At 43.7% G+C, this 24,363-nt stretch overlaps 1 protein-coding gene across 2 annotated transcripts in view; it reads right to left on the reverse strand.

Moving 5' to 3' along the window:
• Window positions 1-24,363, reverse strand: part of PTPRG (protein tyrosine phosphatase receptor type G) — a 727,666-nt gene that overhangs the window by 203,973 nt on the left and 499,330 nt on the right. For both annotated transcript variants that reach the window (XM_065884517.1, XM_065884516.1), the window contains exon 5: window positions 22,466-22,561. In XM_065884517.1, the coding sequence (XP_065740589.1) occupies window positions 22,466-22,561 (96 nt within the window). The remainder of the gene's footprint in view (window positions 1-22,465; window positions 22,562-24,363) is intronic.

The following is a 24,363-nucleotide window of genomic DNA, read 5'->3' on the forward strand; positions in this document are numbered from 1 at the left end:
AAATAGTGACCACTCAAACCTGGGAAGGCATGATGACAGTAATTATTATTCTGAGACATTCACTGCTTACTTTCATGACTGAAGTCAATTTCCTAGCATTATATTGTGCATTGAAAATTTTTTTTACTGAAAGTGCTTTTGAGAATCCCAAATGCCTCCTCTTCTAGAGAGTTCTTCATGAGATAACGTTTGGCCATGCTTGTCATCCCACTAAAATATTTCTGAAAACATAAATAATACACCTCATGTACCTTACAAAATAACAGAAAAATTTAAAGAGGACGGACAGGAAAATCAACACCATTTCTCTGTATTAAAAATGCATAAATTTGATTTAACCCAAGTTTCAAAATAGAAAGACTATAGTAGAATAGATATTGCATAGAAGAGATCCTTTAGGAAAACGAATTCTGGTTTTTAGATACATTAGTCCATATTTATTAAATATATAATGTAATATTATGTTCATTATTATTTAATACCCCAAATACAGTGAAGTTAATTATTGAACTGTTGGTGTTCTTGGAAATTCTATTTTCTGAGCATTCTAGATACAGAAGGTACCAAAAACTGAGTGCAATTTATTCCCTACATGGGATACCATCTAGAAATTTGTTTTTAAGGGAAGGACTAGGAGCGTGGGATTAGCAGATGTAAACTGTTATATATAGGATGGATAAACAACAAGGTCCTACTGTATAGCACAGGGAACTATATTCAGTACCCTGTGATAAACCACAACGGAAAAGAATAGAAGAAAACAGAACGTCTATATGTGTATAACTGAGTCACTCTGCTGTAGAGCAGGGATTGCACAACATTGTAAATCAACTATATTTCAATAAGAAAATAAATTAAAAAATTTAAAAAGTTCGATCCTACTCTGCTGTGGTATTTTTGTGTGTGTGTGGTACGCGGGCCTCTCACTGTTGTGGCCTCTCCTGTTGCGGAGCACAGCCTCCGGACGCGCAGGCTCAGCGGCCATGGCTCACGGGCCCAGCCGCTCCACGGCATGTGGGATCTTCCTGGACCGGGGCATGAACCCGCGTCCCCTGCATCGGCAGGCGGACTCTCAACTACTGCGCCACCAGGGAAGCCCTGCTATGGTATTTTTAATTTGGAAAAGGGATGTGGAGGGGGTCCTCTTTTGCCCCTAAAGACGTGTGGCCCTCTAATTCGTATTCATAGACCCGTGACAAGAGCATGTCAAAAACGCACCATTACTCATGAGTGTTGACGTGCTTCTGTGGAGATGCTCAGGCCAGAAGTCCTTTAAAGAACACTAGGTGCTGCTGTGGGGTTTATTTAGGTGTCATCTGCTGGACCAGTCCCAGGTTTGGAGCAATATTGCCTTTGGCAGAACAGAACTGCATTTAATAGGAGTCATATTCTCACTTCTCAGCTGGAAGATTACATGAGCAAGAGCTACAGGAACTGGGAAGACCATCCTTTTTACCAACTCTTTTCCACACCATTAGGTTTTACAACCAGTATTTCCTTTATAGGACTAAGTGGAACAAGGCAACCAGTTACAAAGAGAATCTGAGTTCGCCCTCTGCTTAAGTGCTCCATAATAGTAACAGCTGGCTGGGGGCTTCTTGATGTTTCTGACAGCGCGTGCTTGGCCCCACCATTTCACTTTTAAGATGGAGGGCTCTTTGCTTCGTGTTTTTGTTTGTTTGTTTGTTTTTAAAATTTATTTATTTTTGGCTGCATTGGGTCTTTGTTGCTGCACGTGGACTTTCTCTAGTTGCGGGGGCTACTCTTCGTTGTGGTGTGCGGGCTTCTCACTGCGGTGGCTTCTCTTGTTGCGGAGCACGGGCTCTAGGGCGCGCAGGCTTCAGTAGTTGTGGCACACGGGCTCAGTAGTTTTGGCACACGGGCTTCAGTAGTTGTGGCTCGCGGGCTCTAGAGCGCAGGCTCGGTAGTCGTGGCGCACGGGCTTAGTTGCTCCACGGCATGTGGGATCCTCCTGGACCACGGCTCAAACCCATGTCCCCCGCATTGGCAGGCAGATTCTTAACCACTGCGCCACCAGGGAAGTCCCTGCTTCGTGTTTTTAAGATGAGCTGGTAAACTGTGTACGTTTAAAAATCCTTCTGTGCTATAAATGAAACCTAAGTGGAAGGTTTTTGGAACTGTAACAGAGTATAAAATGTGACTGGTATCACATTAGGTGGATGGTCCCAATGCCACTGTAGCCTGGGACCATCCACCTAATTTGTTCTTTTATTCTGACAATTATAATCAAGCTTCAGCCTGGTCATCAATCTGCCATTAAACTGAGGGTAGAGAGATAATATGATACTCTATGACAACTGTAATTTTTACATATTGGACATCCAAAGACTATTTGCAGAAACACACTGATGAAATCCCCATGAAGTTCGATCTATGGGTTTACGGGTTTAACGATATGGCTGCAAAATTAACTTTCACAATGGAAAGCAGTCAGCTTGTATTTGCACAGATAACGCACAGCAAAACGCACACATGAGCTGATCATCGTAATCACACCCCTGTCCAGCTCTCCAAATTCAAAACGGAGCCAGACGAAGACAGAAGGCCCATTCAATACACTCGCACAATGCACAAAAGACAAGTAAAGAAATAAACACAACAGGAGAAAACGTCCAACTCGAAAATCAGTGAAAAGTGAGCGTAGGAAAAAATTGCTGGCATCAAAACAACAATGAGAATATTGCTACAAACCTGATCATCAGCAGCATTTACAAAACCCCTCTGACCTGCTTTCCTAACCAGAAGTGTTATTTTCATTCGTCATCAAGTTGCTTCAAAGGGAGCCTCCCAGAGCCTGAAACTAATTTTCTTCCTCCTACATAAGAACATAAAATTCCTACAATCTTAGTAATAGAAAGAGACCATTTCTCCTCAGGTCCCATCTCTTTTTTTTTTTTCTGTACGCGGGTCTCTGACTGTTGTGACCTCTCCCGTTGCGGAGCACAGGCTCCGGACGCGCAGGCTCAGCGGCCATGGCTCACGGGCCCAGCCGCTCCATGGCATGTGGGATCTTTCCGGACCGGGGCACGAACCCGCGTCCCCTGCATCGGCAGGTGGACTCTCAACCACTGCGCCACCAGGGAAGCCCTACCACCATCTCTTTATGACAAACGGATGACAGTGATCCTCCCTGGTTTCTCTCTAGCTTGGATCTCAACCACAGCCTTCCTGAAGCCAGTTTCTCAACGGCTCCCCTGCATAAAAGTCCAGAGTTGATGGCCTTCAAGGATCTCTGGGGTCCAGCTCCACCCCTAGTGGCTTCCTTTCAGGTCCATGGACATTCTGTTCTCCCGCCTTAGGGCCATGGTACATGCTACTCCCTCGGAGCTCAGAGCTTCTTGACCTAGTGAGATTCTGTGCAATCATGTCTTCTTCATGTAGCCTCTCCTGACTCCCAAACTGGGCCTGGACCCCGTGATATGCTCTCAAAGCATGGAACGTCTCTTTCCTTCAATGAGCTTAACACAAGTCTAACCCTGAATCCAGGGCACATTTATGATTAATACCTATTCCCCTAACAGACTGTGATGTCCACAAGGACCCAGGCCGCACGGGTGTCTCCTAACCAAGGCCGCACGGGTGCCTCCTAACCAAGGCCGCACGGGTGCCTCCTAACCAAGGCGGCATGGGATCTCCTAAGCAAGGCCGCACGGGTATCTCCTAACCAAGGCTGCATGGGTATCTCCTAACCAAGGCTGCATGGGTATCTCCTAACCAAGGCCGCACGGGTGTCTCCTAACCAAGGCCTCACGGGTGTCTCCTAACCAAGGCTGCATGGGTATCTCCTAACCAAGGCCGCACGGGTGTCTCCTAACCAAGGCCTCACGGGTGTCTCCTAACCAAGGCCTCACGGGTGCCTCCTAACCAAGGCTGCATGGGTATCTCCTAACCAAGGCCGCACGGGTGTCTCCTAACCAAGGCCGCACGGGTGTCTCCTAACCAAGGCCGCACGGGTATCTCCTAACCAAGGCGGCATGGGATCTCCTAAGCAAGGCCGCACGGGTATCTCCTAACCAAGGCTGCATGGGTATCTCCTAACCAAGGCTGCATGGGTATCTCCTAACCAAGGCCGCACGGGTGTCTCCTAACCAAGGCCTCACGGGTGTCTCCTAACCAAGGCCTCACGGGTGCCTCCTAACCAAGGCCGCACGGGTATCTCCTAACCAAGGCTGCATGGGTATCTCCTAACCAAGGCCACACGGGATCTCCTAAGCAAGGCTGCACGGGTATCTCCTAACCAAGGCCGCATGGGTATCTCCTAACCAAGGCCGCACGGGTGTCTCCTAACCAAGGCCGCATGGGTATCTCCTAACCAAGGCCACACGGGATCTCCTAAGCAAGGCTGCATGGGTATCTCCTAACCAAGGCCACACGGGATCTCCTAACCAAGGCCTCACGGGTGCCTCCTAACCAAGGCCGCACGGGTATCTCCTAACCAAGGCCGCACGGGTATCTCCTAACCAAGGCCGCACGGGTATCTCCTAACCAAGGCTGCATGGGTATCTCCTAACCAAGGCCGCACGGGTATCTCCTAACCAAGGCTGCATGGGTATCTCCTAACCAAGGCCGCACGGGTATCTCCTAACCAAGGCTGCATGGGTATCTCCTAACCAAGGCCACACGGGATCTCCTAAGCAAGGCTGCACAGGTATCTCCTAACCAAGGCCACATGGGTATCTCCTAAGCAAGGCCGCACGGGTGTCTCCTAACCAAGGCCGCATGGGTATCTCCTAACCAAGGCCACACGGGTGTCTCCTAACCAAGGCCGCATGGGTATCTTCTAACCAAGGCAGCCCCAGAGCCCAGCAGAGCACCCAGCGCACACTGGGCTATCAGGGATATTTGGTGAATGAACACTGAAAGAGGTCAGCTTATTCTATACGCATAAGCTGCAAAGGTCTAGATAGTAACACTCTTCTTCCACTGAGAACGCAGGATAGTACATAATCCCCTGCATTGGTGTAATGTCCCAATACTGCCTTTTGTAACCAGAAGAGCCTTGGAAGTCACCAGTTAGGTGACATCCAGACCAAGTCGCAAAAATCTCCTTTTACGCATCCTTCCTTTGCCTCACTGTAGGCCACACGGGGGATGCAGCTTTGACATTCTCGAGAACTGATAGCATCGCTGTCTAACAGAGTTTCCGCTGACACCAAGACCGTCGGCTTAACAACTTGTGATGGTAAACACTGCTCTCACTTTGCTTTATCGCCCAAGGATTTTTAAATGAAGCTTTTATAACAAGGATGTAATTGAAGGCACGGTACTTTGCCGGGGATCCGGGCCGCTCTTCCACATTTGCCCGACAGAAAAACGCTGTGCGACATTTCATCATTTATAAAGCCGGAGAGGGGAAGATGATTACGTTGGGGCTCTTCTGGCGATAAACACACTGAAGGTGGATTTTTATTCTGTGGGGCAAAGGCAGCCCTGTGGATCGAAGTGCTCCTTTGCAGCGGGTCACAGCTTTTCTGAGCTAGGAAGGTTAAAAAAAAAAAAAAAAAAAAAAAAAGCCTCTTAGAAGAGAACACAGCCAGATGTGAGCAGAACTGCTTCTGGGCTTCCGCAAAGTTTCCGTAGCAGCCGAGGGGTCCACCAGCCAACGGAGAGTGCCCTAAGCCATCCCAGTCTCACAAGACAAACAGCCTTCAAGACAGGCAGCCTTCTTTCTCGGCCCAGTGCATGAGTGAGTTCTCAGCATCAGTGCTATAGATGGCCTCAATGGGGACATCGGGCTGGTGATGGGTGCGGGGCAGAGGGGCCTGGCTCGGCTCCTGAGATCTCTGGCAGGTGCTGCCAGTGCCTGGAACATCCTAGCAGAGAACATCCACAAGCTCGTACTGAAGCAACCAAGCAAAGCAGGGAGCTGCACGGCAACAAGCTTAAAAATCCAATGTCGAGTTCGAAGCGAGGTTCCACAGGCAGTCCATCAAAATCACGTACTTTAGGGCTTCCCTGGTGGCGCAGTGGTTGAGAGTCCGCCTGCCAATACAGGGGACGCGGGTTCGTGCCCCGGTCCAGGAAGATCCCACATGCTGCGGAGCAGCTGGGCCCGTGAGCCATGGCCGCTAAGCCTGCGCGTCCGGAGCCTGTGCTCCGCGGCAGGAGAGGTCACAACAGTGAGAGCCCCGCATATCGCACAAAAAGAAAAAAAAAAAATCATGTGCTTTAGAGGCAGGGAGTGGAAAACACATAGCTCTCACCACCTTAGCATCATCCAAATGTTAAGGAGAACATTTGGTAGGAGAAGTGGCTCCATAATACAAGTTTCCCCCAAAAGGTTTTTGCTTAAAGTTCTCATTGCCTTATGTCCCGAGTACTGTCACCAGGGCACCTACCCCAAGGGCTGAGCAGAAACTCTTTGAGGATGCTGGTCCACACTCCTGGGAAGACAAAGCAGGCGGATGGCGTTTCCAGAATGAGAGGAACAGCATAAAACTGAGGTTGGAAGACAGGAAGAGCCTCCAAGGTAAAGAAGAATGGGTTCCAATCCTACCATTTTCTAGTCGTGTGACTTTGGGCAAATCATCCAGTATGTCTGTTCCTTGGTCTCCTCATTTGTCAGTTAGGGAGAGAAGTTCCTACTGCACAAGTTTGAGACATCAAAGGAGATAACGGGTACGGACTGGCCAGAGACACGTAAAACTTTCCTCCCTGATATGGTCAGTGATAGAAGAAGCAGGAGGGAGAAGAGGGGAGACACACACTAACTCTCCCCTCTCCCATACTCCCTCCCGGGCTCACCAGAAGTAGGGATTTGCACCAACACAAATTTACTCAGAAGTGCTTGGGGAGAAGCTCCCTCTGTTCCCTCTAATTCCCTGCTCTCAGCTCCCCACCCCCCAAAGCCCCTCCCCAAGTCAGGGAAGTTCCCCTAAATACTGGGTCACTCAAAGGAAAAGCCAGCTCAGCCCTTCCCCGGCCCCCCCCGCCCCACCACCAGCTGTCTTCCCAGTTCCCCCAGCTACACCCTGGCCAGAGGGGACCCCCGGGCTTCTGGCCTCCAGCATCAGGCAGCCCTGACGGCCAAGCCAAGACCCCAGTCCACCCCTTGCGACTGGGTTAATGAGTCAGGTTGGCCTCGCTCTGCCCGTTCATCCTCTCCACGGGGAGAAGCATGTAGACACATGGGAGCCTCCAGCCCGGTCTCCTTCTTCAAACTGCCCATCACTAACACGTCTTACACTTGAGTTTCTTCTGGCTCAGACGAGGAGGTGGGAGAGATGACGAGGCTCCCCTACACCTGTGAGAAAATCATCGTCTTGGGTAATAAGACAAGGTGGAGTCACCCACAGACAACGGCACTTCGTGAAACCGTTCACTACAAACTGAGAACAGAATCCAAGTGGGACGGGTGTCACCCTAAGAAGTGGAGGGAGGGAGGGTCATTGGGGCGTCAGCAGTAGAGAACACGCTCTCTCTAGAAAACGAGAACACCACCAAGTAAGGCCCAAATGAATCATCAGCTGCGTAAGTAGGGATGGGGGTGTGGGGTGGACGACAATTCAGGGAACCCAAGGGAGCCCCGAGAGCCAGTCACTGGCTGTGCACTGCACCTAAGAATCCCGTGAGCAAGGGCAAGGAGAAAGGCCACCTCCCAGACCGATGACATCGAAATCCTGGGAGCGGGACCCAGCACCAGGATGATTTAAAGCTTGCTCAGTGATCCCATGCAGCCACCGTGGAGGACAACTGTTCTTTGCTCTTGCCAAGCAGCCAGTTTAGAGAGGAAGAGGAAAAACAAATCCCAGGTAACGTGTCACGACCCCAGCTCAGGGGAGAACGCCCTTCCTCTCTCACATGACGCAGGTTCTTCACTCTTCCTTCCACGTAACTGTTGCTCTTGGTGACTGATTTTTGTCACTGCATACATGACGATACCTAACGTTGCTTAGATTATAACGAGAGCCCACATTTAGTGAGGACCTACTGTGTGCCTCGCACATGTTCGTTTCACCTGTATTCACTAATACAGACCTCACAACAACCCTCCAAGGCAGGTCTCTCATTATTTTCTCCATTTGCCAGATGAGAAAACTAAGCAACAGAAAAGTGAAGTGAATTTGACTGAAGTGTACAACTACTGATGGGCAAAACTGGGACTTAAATAAGTGGGATGTAGAGTCTCTTTCTTTCATCAGGCAGACTCTTAAGTAATGGCTCTTGCTTGCATCCAATACCTCTGTGGTAAGCACTGAGACTGTAACACCAAACAAGCAAAGGTTCCTGTCTTAAAGAGCCTACATGGGTGTGTGTGTGTGCGTGTGTGTGTGTGTGTGTGTGTGTGTGTGTGTGTGTGTAGTCACCTCCTTGATGACAGGGCCCATGCTCTATTCAATTCTCTGGACACGACGCTGCCTACTGTACATGGGACGCCATGCTGACTGCAGCTTTGCAAAGGGAATGAACAAAGAAGGCAATGGAATGACCACAAGAGAGAAGGAGGGAGGGAGGGGCATGTGTATGGACTGACCACATCCCTTTAGACAAGCGGGGGACACAGAGTCACATTTGCCAAAATGCAGAAGAGGTAAGCATCTCCCACTCACAGCTCAACCTTGGGCCCGCACTGAACACGGGGTCGGGTGAAATGAATGGGCAGCACAGTCATTCACACGCCACAGTATTTAAAAATCTCTAACAATCACATCATTATTGCTGCCAGTGCCTCCAACCAAGCAGACACTAATAAGAGACCTCATACAAGAGGATACACTTCCAGCACGAATAAAGCCACATAAAGGCTGCCTGGTTTAAAACTTTGACCCTGGACTGGAATTCATTACTAGGAATTAAGCAATCACTTGGGGGAAGAGTTGATGGGGTCCTTTTACTTGCAGAGGGCCTCCCCACCATGCACAGGCATCTGATCCCGTGTTACTTGTTTCTCTCCCAGCTGGCTGGCTGCTCCAATTAAATAACTATTTCGCCATCCAAGGTGTTACAACTAATTACCTTAGCTCCTCTTTAAAGTAGTAAGAGAGACGTGTAGATGCTCCTTGAGGAAATCTGAATTTGGTTATCTCCTCCTGAATTACTGAGTTATAGCACCAATAACAACACTTAGACTTCAGAACCTTGTCTCCCAGCCAAGGCAATCAGAGAGCTGAAGCACCCTCCACCAAAATGCAAGGAGACTGGGAAGATGGATATACTTGATGTACCCAAAGCAATATGATTATTTTAATGTATCTATTCTGGGCCAGGTTTTAAGATACAGGGAAGTAATCATTCAAAGTATTCCCTATTATTTTAGCATGTGAATTCCAGTTGTTCCTAATTATCAACATCACCCAAATTCTTACTTACTTCTATTTGCTAAAATATCACAAATTTTGGAGTGGTTCATATTCTGGTCCTTTGCACTTTCCTAGACATGATTTCATTTGAAGTTCACAACAAACCAATCAGATATCAATATCTCAATTTTACGGACCAAGCAATTTGAGTCAGCGAGGGAAGAAACAGATTTGTCCAAACAAGTAGGCCAGTGAGTGGCAAATCCGAACTTTAGCGCAGAACTTTTCACTCCAAAATTCCAACCCTTACCAACGTCTTTCCTAGACGTTGATTTCACAATCAAAGGGAATCTAAGCATCGGAGGAAAGTTCTGGAATCAGAATCTCCTTCTCAGAGGACTGTTAGGAGCGTTACATGAGATAATGTATGTAGAATGCTTGGCAGACAGCCACTTGACCAGGATCCACAACTATCACTTACTGCTTTTTAAAAATTATTGTTTATATTCATAGAGAATTGGAAATTGGAAATCTCTTTTTAGAAGACTTGGGATTTTACCTGTCTGAACTGTTTTAGTGGGAGAAGGACATTTTTTACCTGTACAATACAAAATAGAGAGGAACCAAAGCTATAGAGTGATTGCCATTAAAAAACAAAACAAAACAAAAAAAACAGGGTAGCCAGGTCAACAAGTTCGGACGTGGTCCTAAACATTCATTTCCTCTCCTGAATGATCTAGGAATTGGCTTTGTGTTAGTTAGCTGCTTGCATTTCTGAGACATCTGGTGCTAAACCTTATAATCAGTTCAGTTAAAAAAAAAAAAACAAAAAACAAACAGAACTACTGCCTCGCAGCTACCATTGGAGAGTGCCTAAAAATAGAAAGAATTCACTGAAACGTCATTAGAATGGTGCTCAAGGAGGCCAAGCTGTGGGGAAAACACTGCAGAAAGTTGAGTCAGACCTCAGGATTACAGATCAAGAAGTCCCAGAAACTGAATTATCTAAGAGTCCAAACTGGGTATCATTTCAGAGATAGAGATTTTCATTTCATTACATGTGGTTCACACGGGTGTGATTTTAGGAGCACCCCTCTCCAAACACATATATATCATATGTAAGAATTCTCTGTTAGAACCGAAAGATTGATATCAAATGAACACTACATAAAACTGGTCGATAATACCCAGTGGATACACAGATGAAGGAGTCCCTCTCACTGCAATGCTATCTATAGTACTGTCGTGCCTAATTAATGCTTTCTGAATTAGGTAATCCCACCTTACCTCAACTTTGGACAAACCAAATACCAAATAAGCAAGATCTAAATTAATTAGCTCTACTCATGATTTTATATACAGCTACCTAGGAATCTGCATGCACATAAACATCACATAACTTAATACATATTCAGAGAATGCAAAGGGCTAAGAAAAACAGAATCTGCTGTATAAACCTGTCCAGAGAAGTCGATCCATAGGTACATTTTATGACTCGCACAAAACCCAAAACAGGGGGATTCCATGCTACTATTTTTCTCAAAAGACAGCTAGGCAGTCCTAATAAAGAAATAATGGGAATATTACTCAGCCATAAAAAAAGAATGAAATAATGCCATCTGCAGTGACATGGATGCATCCAGAGATTGTCATACCGAGTGAAGTAAGTCACACAGAGAAAGACAAGTATTATATGGTATCGCTTATATGTGGAATCTAAAGAAAGGGCACAAATGAACTTCTCTACAAAACAGAAGCAGAGTTACAAATGTAGAAAACAAGCTCATGGTTACCGGAGGTGGGGGGGAGGGATAAATTGGGAGATGGGGATTGACATATCTACACTACCCTATATAAAATAGATAACCAATAAGGACCTACTGTATAGCACAGGGAACTCTACCCAATACTCTGCAATGGCCTAAATGGGAAAAGAATCTAAAAGAGTGGGTACATGTATATGTATAACAGATGCACTTTGCTGTACACCTGAAACTAACACAACATTGTAAATCAACTACCCTCCAATAAAAAGAAAAAAAAAAAGAAATAACGTATGCCCCCAATACTGTGCCTTTTACTGTACCACATTTGGGAGCTTACTTTTTGCAAGTAAAAGGTAGGAGGGTTACGGTATTACGGAAGTTCTCCCAATAATCTGTGTCTCCTTCACAAACCGCAGGAGCGCATTCCTGAAAAATGCCAGAGCTGACCAAACAGTGTTAACAAGGTCGAGGTGTTAAGAGCAGGAGGTGGATACAGGAGGAATCAGGAAAAGTCTCACGTAAATAAAATTAAGTTTCTTCCTGGTTTGTTATCACATCATGTAAGAGTAACTGAATGGATCTCCACCAAATACAAAAGATCTGTGCAGACCAGTCTGTCTTTAAATTTAATGCCTGTGGTGTACACAATATGTGCGTTGGGAGTACGGGTCAAAGGTACACTCAAGATGGGCAGGCATCACCCAGAACACATTGAGAAACAAAAGCTCTGGGCTTCAGACAAGTACACACGTACCATATATATTAAGATGCTACAGACAAAGAAAACAAACGGTAGTTTTAATGTAAACCCTGAACACAAAAGAGAATGGCAAGCTTCTCATTCGGGCAATTCAATGTATCAGCACCACAGGTGAGTATAACATCGGGATTCATCCAGCTCAAGATAGGTCAGCATTCCTCTGGGACAAGGCCTAGATGGCCAAGGAATCAAAAGCTTTTGAGAGGGAAGCCGTAACAAGCCTCTAAAACAAAACCAGCATTAAGAGCTTTAAAATCCTACCCTGGGAAAATACTGCTACAACACCATGGGAATGAGACAGTGCTGCAGAGCCAGATTCTCCTACAACCTCCACCAGGGGGTTTCCTTGATCTCTGAGTTTTTCAAACCAGCTCCCACTGATTTCTAGTTCAAAGGCGTATGCACATGCTCTTACCTTTGTTTACTTTTCTAGGTCTAATTGAGTGTTCTATTAAAATGGTGCTTGTTTCAAAAATCAGTGCAGCGTCTGGGAACAAATATCCCCATGGGCTCTTTAATTTAAGCGGGTCGCCAAGGTGAAGCAGAAATACCTAGAAACGGGTTGATTTAAATATTTTAGCATGTAAGTCCTTATGCCTTATCTTAGAATCCAGTTGACTAAACCTTGGCTGGCCAGAGACTAGGGGGCTAGGGGAATTCTCAGGTATGGGATGATTTAGTTATTCCTGTGGCCATCAGCTAGCAGGATAACCCAAACAGCCCTCACAGCCCACATCTATTGAGATCAAAACCCTCTGGGGTGCTCAAACCAAGCAGGGTTTCTCAGTGTCAGCACTGACCTTTTGGGCCAGATAATTTTGTGTTGTGGAGGGCTGTCTTGAGCATTGTAGAATTTTGAGCAGCAACCCTAGTCTCTATACACTAGATGCCAGCAGCACCACTACCCCAGTGTGACAACCCAGAGTATCTCCACACATGGCCTCATGGCCTCTGGGGGCAAAATCCCCTGAACTCCTCCTCATGAGAACCTCTGCCATTAAAAAAGTGAACAAATGACTGTTTAAATCTTAACCCTGTTCACTCACAGTGTCCTCATCTAACCACACCGTTCATTCAATACTCTTTATGGCTTTTTTATAAAAGGGAGGAAGCAGAAGAAAAAACGCTGTCATCAAATCTATAAAATAATCACAGGCACAGAGTCTAAGGGAATTCAGAATACGATAAAAGGTTTTAATTACGGGCAAAAAGAATAAGAACACAATTTTTACTTGCAAGAAAGTAACTGTTCGGGTACCACCAAAATTAAGAGGGGTCCTGAAGCACATATACACACATGATAATAACTGGAACCAATGATACATACTTCTTTCTCTACCCTCTCCAACAGGAGAGCCAATTTTTCTGATTCAGTTTTCCACTAAGAGCACAGACCCTGGAGGCATCCTACTGCTGTTGAAATACTCGCTCGAACATTTATTGGCTGATGTGATATTGGGTAATTTATATTAAAAAAAGTTCCATGCCTCACCTTGTGCATTTGTAAAATGGACATAATGATACCTTGAGGGGGTCCCAGTTAAGATTAAAATGGTAACTTTTATTAGTACTGTTTGTTTTCTATTCAGAAGCATCTTTTCAACTAGTTCATCTAAAGGAAAAGAAGGAGAGGAGGGTTGTCACTAGCTTCTAACCTTGGGATGCAAAGTGCTTTGTGTGTAGCGTTCTCCCAAGAGAACTAATTAGCTGAGGCATCTACTAGATTATACTTCTGGAAGACCAAAGCTAAGAAAAATGAGACAACTGGATTGGGAGTCACAAAACTAGAATTCTTGGCTTAGTAGATTTCAAGGAGCTATGGGACCACGGTCAACCACTTAACTCTCAGACAGCCAGTCTCACTTCTGTCATTTTAATGGGATCACTACAGAGTTCCTAGTATTTTATCTGAGACTATGACAATCAGATTCAAAGACTTATATTAGAACTAATGGCCAAAACAACTAAATTCTAAACTAAATGATGGATTCTAAACCATCATTTAGTGATGCACAAAGGCAAAGTACTTGGTAACTGTCCTTAAAGTACAGTGATTTAATTAAAGAAGATTTTCACATGGTCTTTTTCAAAGTCTCTTAATTATGTAATGCTTCACCAATTATAGTCCTCTGTAATGCCCACTAAGAGGAAATCTGAATTACAGGCCATCTGCAGACAGGAGATGTACTGAAAACACCTGATAGGCTACAAATTCAATGTCGTACATCCACAAATCTGTTCTAAAATTGCACCCGAACGTTAAAGATGACTCTGGCCTTCACTTAGTGGTAAGTCCTATGAAATCAATTAGCTGTTAAAATAGTTTAAATGGAACACATGTATTTTAATTTTTGTGTGTGTATAAAAACAAAGTCTTCTTAATCAGCCCAAAACATTCTGAAATTACACTTCTAGCTAATGCAGTGAAAGAATTGAACTTATAACTAGATAAAACCAGGATGTGGAAAATGTGAGAAGGATGATATTCAAACAGCAGTAACCGGAAAGGAATAAATTAAGAATCATATTAGTTTACTTCAATTATCCCAAAAAGCAGTCTAAGAAGGAAGCTGTAAAAACCAATCACGACTCCCCAACAGAAACTCACATAGTCTCCGACTCAAAAACGGTTCTTGGGGGCTTCCCTGGTGGCGCAGTGGTTGAGAGTCTGCCTGCTAATGCAGGGGACGTGGGTTCGAGCCCTGGTCTGGGAGGATCCCATGTGCCGGGGAGCAACTGGGCCCGTGAGCCACAACTACTGAGCCTGTGCTCCGCAACAAGAGAGGCCACGATAGTGAGACGCCCGCGCACCGTGATGAAGAGTGGCCCCCGCTTGCCACAACTAGAGAAAGTCCTCGCACAGAAACGAAGACCCAACACAGCAAAAATAAATAGATAAACTAATAAACTCCTACCCCCAACATCAAAAAAAAGAAAAACGGTTTTTGTTGGGTTTTTTTCTGTGGGTGTTTGGCAGTGGGTATAACTACTATTTTTCTTTTTTCTTTCCTACCACTCTCCCTCCTTCCTTTCATCCCTTCCTCCTCCTTCTTCTTCTTTCTCTCTCTCCGCACCTTTCCTTTCCTCCCCCATTTATTCTATGGAGTAGAGGCCCTTGTTGCCAACAAGACCAGTCAGGACTTAAAAAAAAAAAAACCACCTCCAGCCATGATAGAAAATGTGTTCTTCATTAAAGAAAAAGATTCCTCAGGATGGTTTAAAAAATGAAAAGATGACTTTAGGTCACCATAAATAAAAAGGATGATTTATACTTTAAGAGTGGTGCTTTGCTTTGTAGAAAAATGGGAGGAAAAAGAAAAATGGAGGAGAGTCCAGTTTTAAAACTCATAAATAGGAAATTCATACCCTTAAAATATTTATCATTTTGAAATTATACAGATCTATAAAGATATAATTCTTATACTCTTGATATTTTACCTACCTGACTTGATCTGTCCTCCCCTATCTCCCAATGACAAAATGATGCTACTATTTTTTTTAAATTTATTTATCTTATTTATTTATTTTTGGCTTTGTTGGGTCTTTGTTGCTGCACGTGGGCTTTCTCTAGTTGCAGAGAGCGGGGGCTACTCTTTGTTGCGGTGCACGGGCTTATCATTGCGATGGCTTCTCTTGTTGAGGAGCATGGGCTCTAGGCTAACAGGCTTCAGTAGTTGTGGCACACAGGCTCAGCAGTTGTGGCTCACGGGCTCTAGAGCACAAGCTCAGTAGTTGTGGCGCACGGGCTTAGTTGCTCCACGGCATGTGGGATCTTCCAGGACCAGGGCTCGAACCCGTGTCCCCTGCATTGGCAGGCGGATTCTTAACCACTGCGTCACCAGGGAAGTCCCCAAATGATGCTACTATTAAAGAAAGAATTCAAAGGCCAACTCTTTTCAAAACTTATAGTTCTCTAACTACTTTGAGGGCAGGCTACAGTTCTCAGGATACATTTGCAATGTTCATGAATAATGGCACAAAGAAGGTGTTTAACACACTGCACAGTGAGCAAATGAGTTAGCATAAGCAAGGACACAGCAAGAGCAAGAAAAAGCAAAGAAACATAAATACAGATGCACTGAAATAGACAGAAACTAACCCTAGGAAGGAAATGCTCAAGAAAAAGACAGGCAAGCTAGAATGAAAAATAGCAAAATAATCCAAAAAAGCTTCTCCACCCACAGTCTACTGAGGTGATACCATTTTGGTGGGAAACTTTATAAAAACATTCTCAGACACAGATATAGCCAGATATTCTTGGCACTAACACACTCCTTTAAGGCCTCTGAATGCACTACACCTTTAAGAAGTTTCAAGCCCTGATGCTTTTTCCCACCTATAGGCATAAGCAGAGATACAGCCCTTTAAAAGCATATTAGGGGCTTCCCTGGTGGTGCAGTGTTTGAGAGTCCTCCTGCCGATGCAGGGGACACGGGTTCGTGCCCCGGTCTGGGAAGATCCCACATGCCGCGGAGCGGCTGGGCCCGTGAGCCATGGCCGCTGAGCCTGCGCGTCCGGAGCCTGTGCTCCGCAACGGGAGAGCGGGAGAGGCCACAACAGTGAGAGGCTCGCATACAGGAAAAAAAAAAAAAGCATGTCAGACCCAATGGAACTCCCGGGCAAAGCCCCATCCTCAATGGATCAAGAGTCTGAGAAACTTCATGTTCAATATCCTTCACCATCTCAAAAGCCTTATACTTCTGTACAACCACCACCTTTCTTAGCTGAAGCTTACACAGCCACCTAGACATATCCTTTTCCAAAGCCCAAATCATTAATCTTGTGGTGGGATCCTGAAAGGTTTCCTGTAACTTAGTCCTACTCAGTACCTATATCCTGAACAACAACTGAGGCCAAGACACTGATGTGAGGGCTAGGGAAAGGTGGATGGTGGGATACAGGGAGAAGAGGCACAAGACATGGACCTCCACCTCCAAGAGTTTGTATTCTAGTGTTCTCAGGTCCTACACTCCCTAGTGCCTGTTTCTAATACTCCTTAGCTACCATGTTATCAGCTTGTTCCTTTCCAATCAAGACTCTAGGGCCTAAATATGTTTCCACTGAATTCAGCTAAGTAATTGCACAATCAAGCCACAGTGGAAGTCACTTGCAAGAGATGCCGGTGATGAGTAACTGAGTACTCCTAGACCTCAATGATCTCACAGTACAGAGGCTGAAGAAAGCACGTAAAATAACAGCTTGAATGCAAGCTGGAATGCTAAGACAAACAGGGGGTTAAAGGAAGGACAAATCACATCTCCCTTTGGTGGGGGGAGGGCAGGTGAGATCCAGGGAAGTGGAGAAAAAGGCATCCTTGCCAACCCTGGGTGAGTCATCAAGAGCTCCTCCTGCCTTCTCAACATCTATAAATAATCCCAGGTGCTGCCATTTCATTTAATTACTAAGCCTCTCCAGATGGAGAAAAATAATTAAGCAGTCGGTACCACCAAGATGATATAAAGAATGCGTTAGCAACTTCTGAAACATTTGAGTTTTGAAGTTTGCTTTCAACAATGAAAGAAGGGCAGAAGTGAAGAGGGCCCAAATGACTGAGTGACAGACATTAGAGAAAACCAAAGGACAGCAGTCAGATAGTGGGGAGAAATTTAAATAGGAAAAAAGCAAATACTTGTGTAAAGGGGCTCAATCCTCCCAGAAGAAGCAGAGCCGCTAACATTCAATGAAGAAGCCTCAGTGGAGTTGGTGAAGATAGGCTGTCAAAAAAGAAATACTTTAAGACAACCTAAAAATCAATTTATTTATTTCTTAAATGTACAAGAAATATGCTGTTGACTGGGCCTCTGGATGCAGACGTGATAAAAATTTTATCTTTGTGTCTGATGCAAAGATTCAGAAGTGATTAAACCCAAAAGGGTCTAACAAGGAAGCCGGAAAGAACCACACGAGAAAAATTTCTAAACACAGATGCTCTTCAAGAATCATGCATTTATAATTCTAAAGTTCAATGGAATCAGGAAATCAATAAAAATAGAATTTCTGGCATTCAAATAACAGTAGCGACTGGGTAGTAAAACACCTGAGGTTTCCTCCCCCATAACATGTTCAAAGACAATCATGTGCTTCCTCAAAAAAAAAAAAAAATCCACAAAAATCAAACCTATAAAACCACAGTAATCAAAATTATAAAAAGTTTGGGGATCCCAAACTTCTATGAGCATCAGACTGAAAACCATTATAAGGGTGCACAGTTCGAAGACATTTCGATACTGGTGGGAAAATGGAGGGACGTGTTCCAAGAGGAATGATGAAGAAACAGATTGGAAGAAAGAAAAACCAAAGCAGAACCCGATTCCGAGGGCGATCATAGAAGATTCTGGATCTAAAAAAATAGAGGTCAAATGGTAGTTCTATTTTTAGCTTTTGAGGGAACCTCCCACTGGTCTCCATAGTGGTTGTACCAATTTACATTCCCACCAGCAGTGTAGGAGGGTTCCCTTTTCCCCACACCCTCTCCAGCATTTATTGTTTGTACAAATGGACTTATTTACAAAACAGAAGTAGAGTCACAGATGTAGACAACGAATTTATGGTTACCAGGGGTAAGGATAAATTGGGAGATTGGGATTGGCATATACACCCTATGTATAGCACAGGGAACTCTTCTCAATACTCTGCAATGGCCTATATGGGAAAAGAACCTAAAAACAAAAAGTGGATATATGCATATGTATAACTGATTCACTTTGCTGTACACCTGAAACTAACACAACATTGTAAATCAACTATACTCCAAAATATATTAAAAGAAAATAATTTAGGTCAAGTTAAAGGTAAAGGTCAATCTGAGGATTGAGTACTCTGTGCTCTATACAGATTGTCCCTAACTTATGACTTTTTTGACTTTATGATGGTGTGAGAGTGACACACATTACTTCAGATTTTGATCTTTTCCTGGGCTAGTGATATGGTGAGATACTCTCTCCTGACGCTGGGCAGGGTAGTGGGCCGAAGCTCCCAGTCAGCCACTGGATCACAAGGGTAAACGACCAATACTCGTACAACCATTCTGTACCCAACCATTCTGTTTTTCCCTTTCAGTAGAGTATTCAGTAAATTCCATGAGACAGTCAAAACTTCATGTTGTGTTAGACTTTTTGTTAAAATAATAGGCTTTGGGGCTTCCCTGCTGGCGCAGTGGTTGAGAGTCCACCTGCCGATGCAGGGGACGCGGGTTCGTGCCCCAGTCCGGGAGGATCCCACATGCCGCGGAGCGGCTGGGCCCGTGAGTCATGGCCGCTGAGCCTGCGCGTCCGGAGTCTGTGCTCCGCAACGGGAGAGGCCACAACAGTGAGAGGCCCGCGTAGTGCAAAAAAAAAAAAATAGGCTTTGTGTTAGATAATTGTGCCCAACTGCAGGCTAATACAAGTGTTCTGAGTGTGTTTAAGGGAGGCTGGGCTAAGCTATGACGTTCGGTAACTTGGGTGTATTAAATGCATTTTCCACTTAAGATATTTTAAACTTATGACGGGTTTATTAGGATGTAATCCCAACTTAAGTCGAAAAGATTTGTAACCTTAAATCAAAGCTATTTAAATCTTTTTGAGTTATTTTCAAAGCAAAGCATCCTTCGACAAATTGCCTTATCATTCCACTGTCATTTCAACTCTTATAAACCTAGGTTTTCATTTCTTACTTCCTCAAACAGATAACCCAAGTAGAGTGTTATCAGAATAATATATTAAGAGAGCATTTTAATAACTTTTGGCATGTACATTTCCACAGGAATTCAAATCAGGCTAACTAGTATAGTGGAGATTCTATTTTAACGAACAGAAAATAATTAACTTTGTACTAATATAAATTAGCTAAACAAGCATTTATTTATTATCTTTAGTGGTTTAACAACAAATATCTCCATCCCTCGCCAATTTCATGTTTTAACTTCTTTATTTAAAAAATCCTTTAAAATCAGACTTTCCCCTTCCTTTCCCCTATATCTTCCAGAAGGCTGCGAGGCCAAAGGTGTGTGAACCAGAATAAAGGTGTTCCTTCCTCGAGATGCATTCCTAACATATGTTGGAAAACTGTCATAAATATTCCAGTCAGGAGTAGCTATGAAGTGAATGCGCCTTCTAGCACTGTGTGGGCCCAAACGCGTAAAACCACGTGGGGCTGCCATGATTTGTTTTCTTCCATACCTGGAGGCGATCCTTCCTTTACTAGTGTTCACACAAAGCACTCAGGGGAAACCCGGCTCACTATATTTCAGCACTGAGACTGACCTTCAACTTTGTCTGTAACCAAAAGATGTCAGGCACTAGTCAAAGTTACTGGGGTCCAGGTTGGAGTCATGATCTCAAGGTCATGTTGACAGGAAGTCATGAAGAAAACCGCCTAGAGACTGTGTTGCCGTGGGAATTCACACCCCCTCCAAAGGAGACAGAGAGTCACTACTCAGATCTTGATTACTGCAACATCATCAGGAAATTTTATGTAAAATCTTCCATATTTAACTGAAGAAAATAATTGTAAACACTATGTAGCATCCATAATCATGCCCATGAGCCACAATAGGACCACCTGCAGGCAACCTATCCTCTCAGCCAATATATGGTTCCCTGGTCGACCATGTGTCTGCTAGGTTTGTGTTTGCTTTGGTGTTTTGGAAACATAAGAACCTCAGCATATCTAATCACAGCAAAGGCAGTGAGAGAGCCAAAACAACCCAGCATACCAGGCACATGATCCAGAAGGAAAAAGAAACAAAGATAATGAAAAATGGAAAGTGTTAGAAAATTATTCTAGTGTGTGGAGTAAGTTGCCATCAAAGCTACAGCAACTGCACAGAAATTAGCCTTGCCTAGACATGCACTGGTAGGTCATTCACATCCTATCACTCTGGAAAATGAATATGTGAGTTTATGAGCACCAAGTCAGACCACAGACTTTTACAAATGGAAAAGTTTCTCTACTCATGTCTTTCTAGCCATTATCACATGGGACTGTGACAGCAAGGTCCTCCTAGTGGGCAGGAGCTGACTATATTCATCTTATATATTTAACGTAGCAACTGGTACCATACCTGGCATTGAATCACTGCTGAAACAATCATAAATACCTCTTCAATACCAAAATGTAAGATGCCAGGTTTGAATTTGGAAATACAGGTCAAGATTTCTCTATTTGGGGGAGAAATACCAAACTCCCAAATTTAGCATTCTTATTAGAAGGATTCAAAACACAGAGATCTCAAAATACAGGTTCTAACGAGACTGCCATATTAAAATAACAATACCGTCTTCTTTCTACTACATGACATAGTGTGAACTCTGATGTATAAATGCATATGTGGACTTATAAAGAAAACAAAGAAAGCAGCTCAACACAGCTGCTACCTTAAAAAAAAAAAAAAAAAGAAAGGAGAAAAACTACTCTATTTTATATTATCTGCCCTCTATTTTGTGTCTACAGGACAGCAAGTCAAAATTTAGAGGACTAACCAGATGAAATACACATTAAATTTCTTTGTATTGGAACTACATTCGTGTCCTGGAAATACTTTAAAAATCCAAAACCTAGATTTCACACTGAGGTCTTTTGCTGGTTTGTACACCAATGTGCCCCCCCTGCCCAATACTTTAATTGGGCTTACATTTAACAAGAGTTTCTAGAGCCGGAAAAATAGAAAGCTTTTGGGTAGAGCACGCTGTGAAACAGACCTGCCAGTACTCATAAAAACATTTTTAAAATTTATTTTCTATAAAAAGGATGACCTATAAAGTAGAACCTGGTTGGACTGGGCATGGGTGGGCATGACAGGGAGGGAGGCAGGGGTAGGTTTGATGGCAGGGCTGCAGGAGTAGAGGTCCAGCAACATGAAAAACAGTGTGCTAAGAGGACAGTAACAGAAAATATGAGGTAACTATGTAAGTGGAAACTGTCTAAGAATGGAAGTTCAAGTGACCTCAGTATTGCCTAAGGCAAAACAATCACGGTTTAGATGCAGAAGGGGTCCAGACAAAACCCAAGTGAACTGGCAACAGCACAGTGCCCAGAATAGACTTCTGTTCCTGCAGAGAAGACATATACCACAGGGTCTCCATCCCATAGAAACAGGGATGGCTGGATACAGATACATATTTTATTTGGCATTTACCAAACGTCTACTGTGTGCCAAAACCCACACTAGGGACTTCATTTAATGAAAATGTACTAACTTGGAAATGGTCCCAATAAAAATTTTAGTTACCATGGGGATTTCTGGCGGGGGTGGGGTGGGGTGGGAACGAGGTCTCTTTAGATAAATGACCAATGCAATTTATTAACCTACTTGCAAGTAATGTCAAATTTAAAGTTGCTCCAAAGAAACCCCCCCCTTTTTTTTTTTACATCAGTCTCTTAATATGCTGTAGGAACCTGTTCAAGACGCTTCAGCAGTGAAGTAACTTAGATGATAAATGTGTTCTTCAATCTGTGCACCAGTCAAGTAGCAATAAAATCAGAATAATTCATGCAAAAATTTTCATTATGTTTCTAAACATACTTATCTACATTTTAAATCACACATTAGACAATATGAAATATCTTTCATTTAGACAGGTGTGAACTAGAAAACAGATGCATTCATTAAACATAGAACAATTCGGTGAATTAAAAAAAAAATACTCAAGAGAACTCTTTGGTTGAAGTATCAATACTGAAGCCCACTGTTAACTTACTTGAAAAAATATGGCCATGGCTCCGATTATTCTGTTTTCAGAAATGGCAGTTTGAAAGCTGTCAAAGTCATCTGGATTGTAAAAGAAAATCTGCATCTGTAAAAGAACAATTAAAAAATGTATTAGGAAAATACATTAGGAAAACCTATGCAGAAGTAGAGAGAGTAGTACAATGGACCCAGATTCCCCAACATACTAAGATTTTGCCAAATGTACTCATCTATCCGTACTTTTTTCTTTGCTAAAGTATTTGAAAGCAAACCCCAGACATCATATCGTTTTACCCCTACATACTTCAGTAGGTATCACTAAAACACACATCTTTCCACATAACTACAATGCCTTCAGGCCACACAAAATAAATAACACCAACACCTTCTTATTACCTAATACTCATGTCATGGTGAAATGTCCCTATTAAGAAACAAAATTTTAATGCAGTTAAATACCATGAAGTAGGAAACTAAGACTGTGAGATTCACTCCTTATGTTAAAATTATAAATGCTTAAATGGACACGTTTATAGATAATGCCCATTCCAATGACGAGAATCTGAGGGGGGCTCTCAGTAGCTTTGAGAAACAGTCCAAATGGACTATTTTAGTCAATCAAAATAGAATATAATGGTAATGATAATAATAATGCTTAATAGGGCTTCCCTGGTGGCGCAGTGGTTGAGAGTCCGCCTGCCGATGCAGGGGATGCGGGTTCGAGCCCAGGTCTGGGAAAATCCCACATGCCGCGGAGTGGCTGGGCCCGTGAGTCATGGCCGCTGAGCCTGCGCATCCGGAGCCTGTGCTCCGCAACGGGAGAGGCCACAGCAGTGAGAGGCCCGCGTACCGCAAAAAAAATAGATAAATAAAATAAATAAATAATGCTTAATATTTTACAGTTTGCAAAAAGCCATCCCATTCATGATTTCACTAAATCTATCTAACAATCTCTGTGAGGACTGGGCAGAAATTACTACACTCAGTTACAGATGAGGAAATAGTACTTCAGAAAGTTGATGCCGACTTGGTTAAAAAGAAACATCAGTTGATGAGTGTAAAGTCCAGGTGCTCTCATCCCAACCTTAAATACCTTCTCTTACATGTGGCAAGGGTTTCTCACTCAAAAAGCAGAACACGGATAAATCAACTTAAAATAATTACACAATTTTAATGTCTGCACATTTCTCAACACCTGAACAATTCAGAGAACAAAAACAACCTGCAGAGTATTCTTGAGAGACTACATATGTGATAAAAATAAAAGATCTGGGACCCTATTCCAGCTTCTTCGTTTACTTGCATGTGAGCCCTCAGGCAAGCCAGCGAATTTCTAAGCATCATTCCTTATGTATAGAATCAAGCGCTTACCCTTGGTAGGATGGGTGTGGGGATCAAACATGTAGGTGCAGGGTACAGCGTGTAGCACTATGCCTGGACCTTAACTGTGCTCCACAAATCGTCATCCTTGTCACGTTAACTTTTGGCAGGCATCTTTAGATGTCTAATATGAATGTGATTGCACTGAATCTTCTAGAACGGCCCCTACTCTTTCCAGAAAATCAAATCTCCTATATCATTAGCTCTCTTCCATGACCTCTATTTTCCCACTTTTCCAAATGACATGATGCTATTTTCTGAACAACCACACCCCAGATGGAGTATGGAGACTTGATACTAAATGATAAATTCCCAATGGGAAAAGGGAAGTCAGAGAGACAAGCTGAAGTACACGTCAAAGGTGAACAGAGTCCTGCTGACTGAATTAACCAAGACGTTAAGAACAAGGTGACATATCTTCTCTGAAGGGTATATTTAGGGAGCCCAAATCAGGACACTTTTTAGGAAAAGTTAGATAACCAAGTGGATGGGAGAAGGATGGGTAGATTCTCTTGGAGAATATTCTTT

The sequence above is a fragment of the Phocoena phocoena genome, chromosome 10 (assembly GCF_963924675.1).
Source record: "Phocoena phocoena chromosome 10, mPhoPho1.1, whole genome shotgun sequence".
NCBI lineage: Eukaryota > Metazoa > Chordata > Mammalia > Artiodactyla > Phocoenidae > Phocoena > Phocoena phocoena.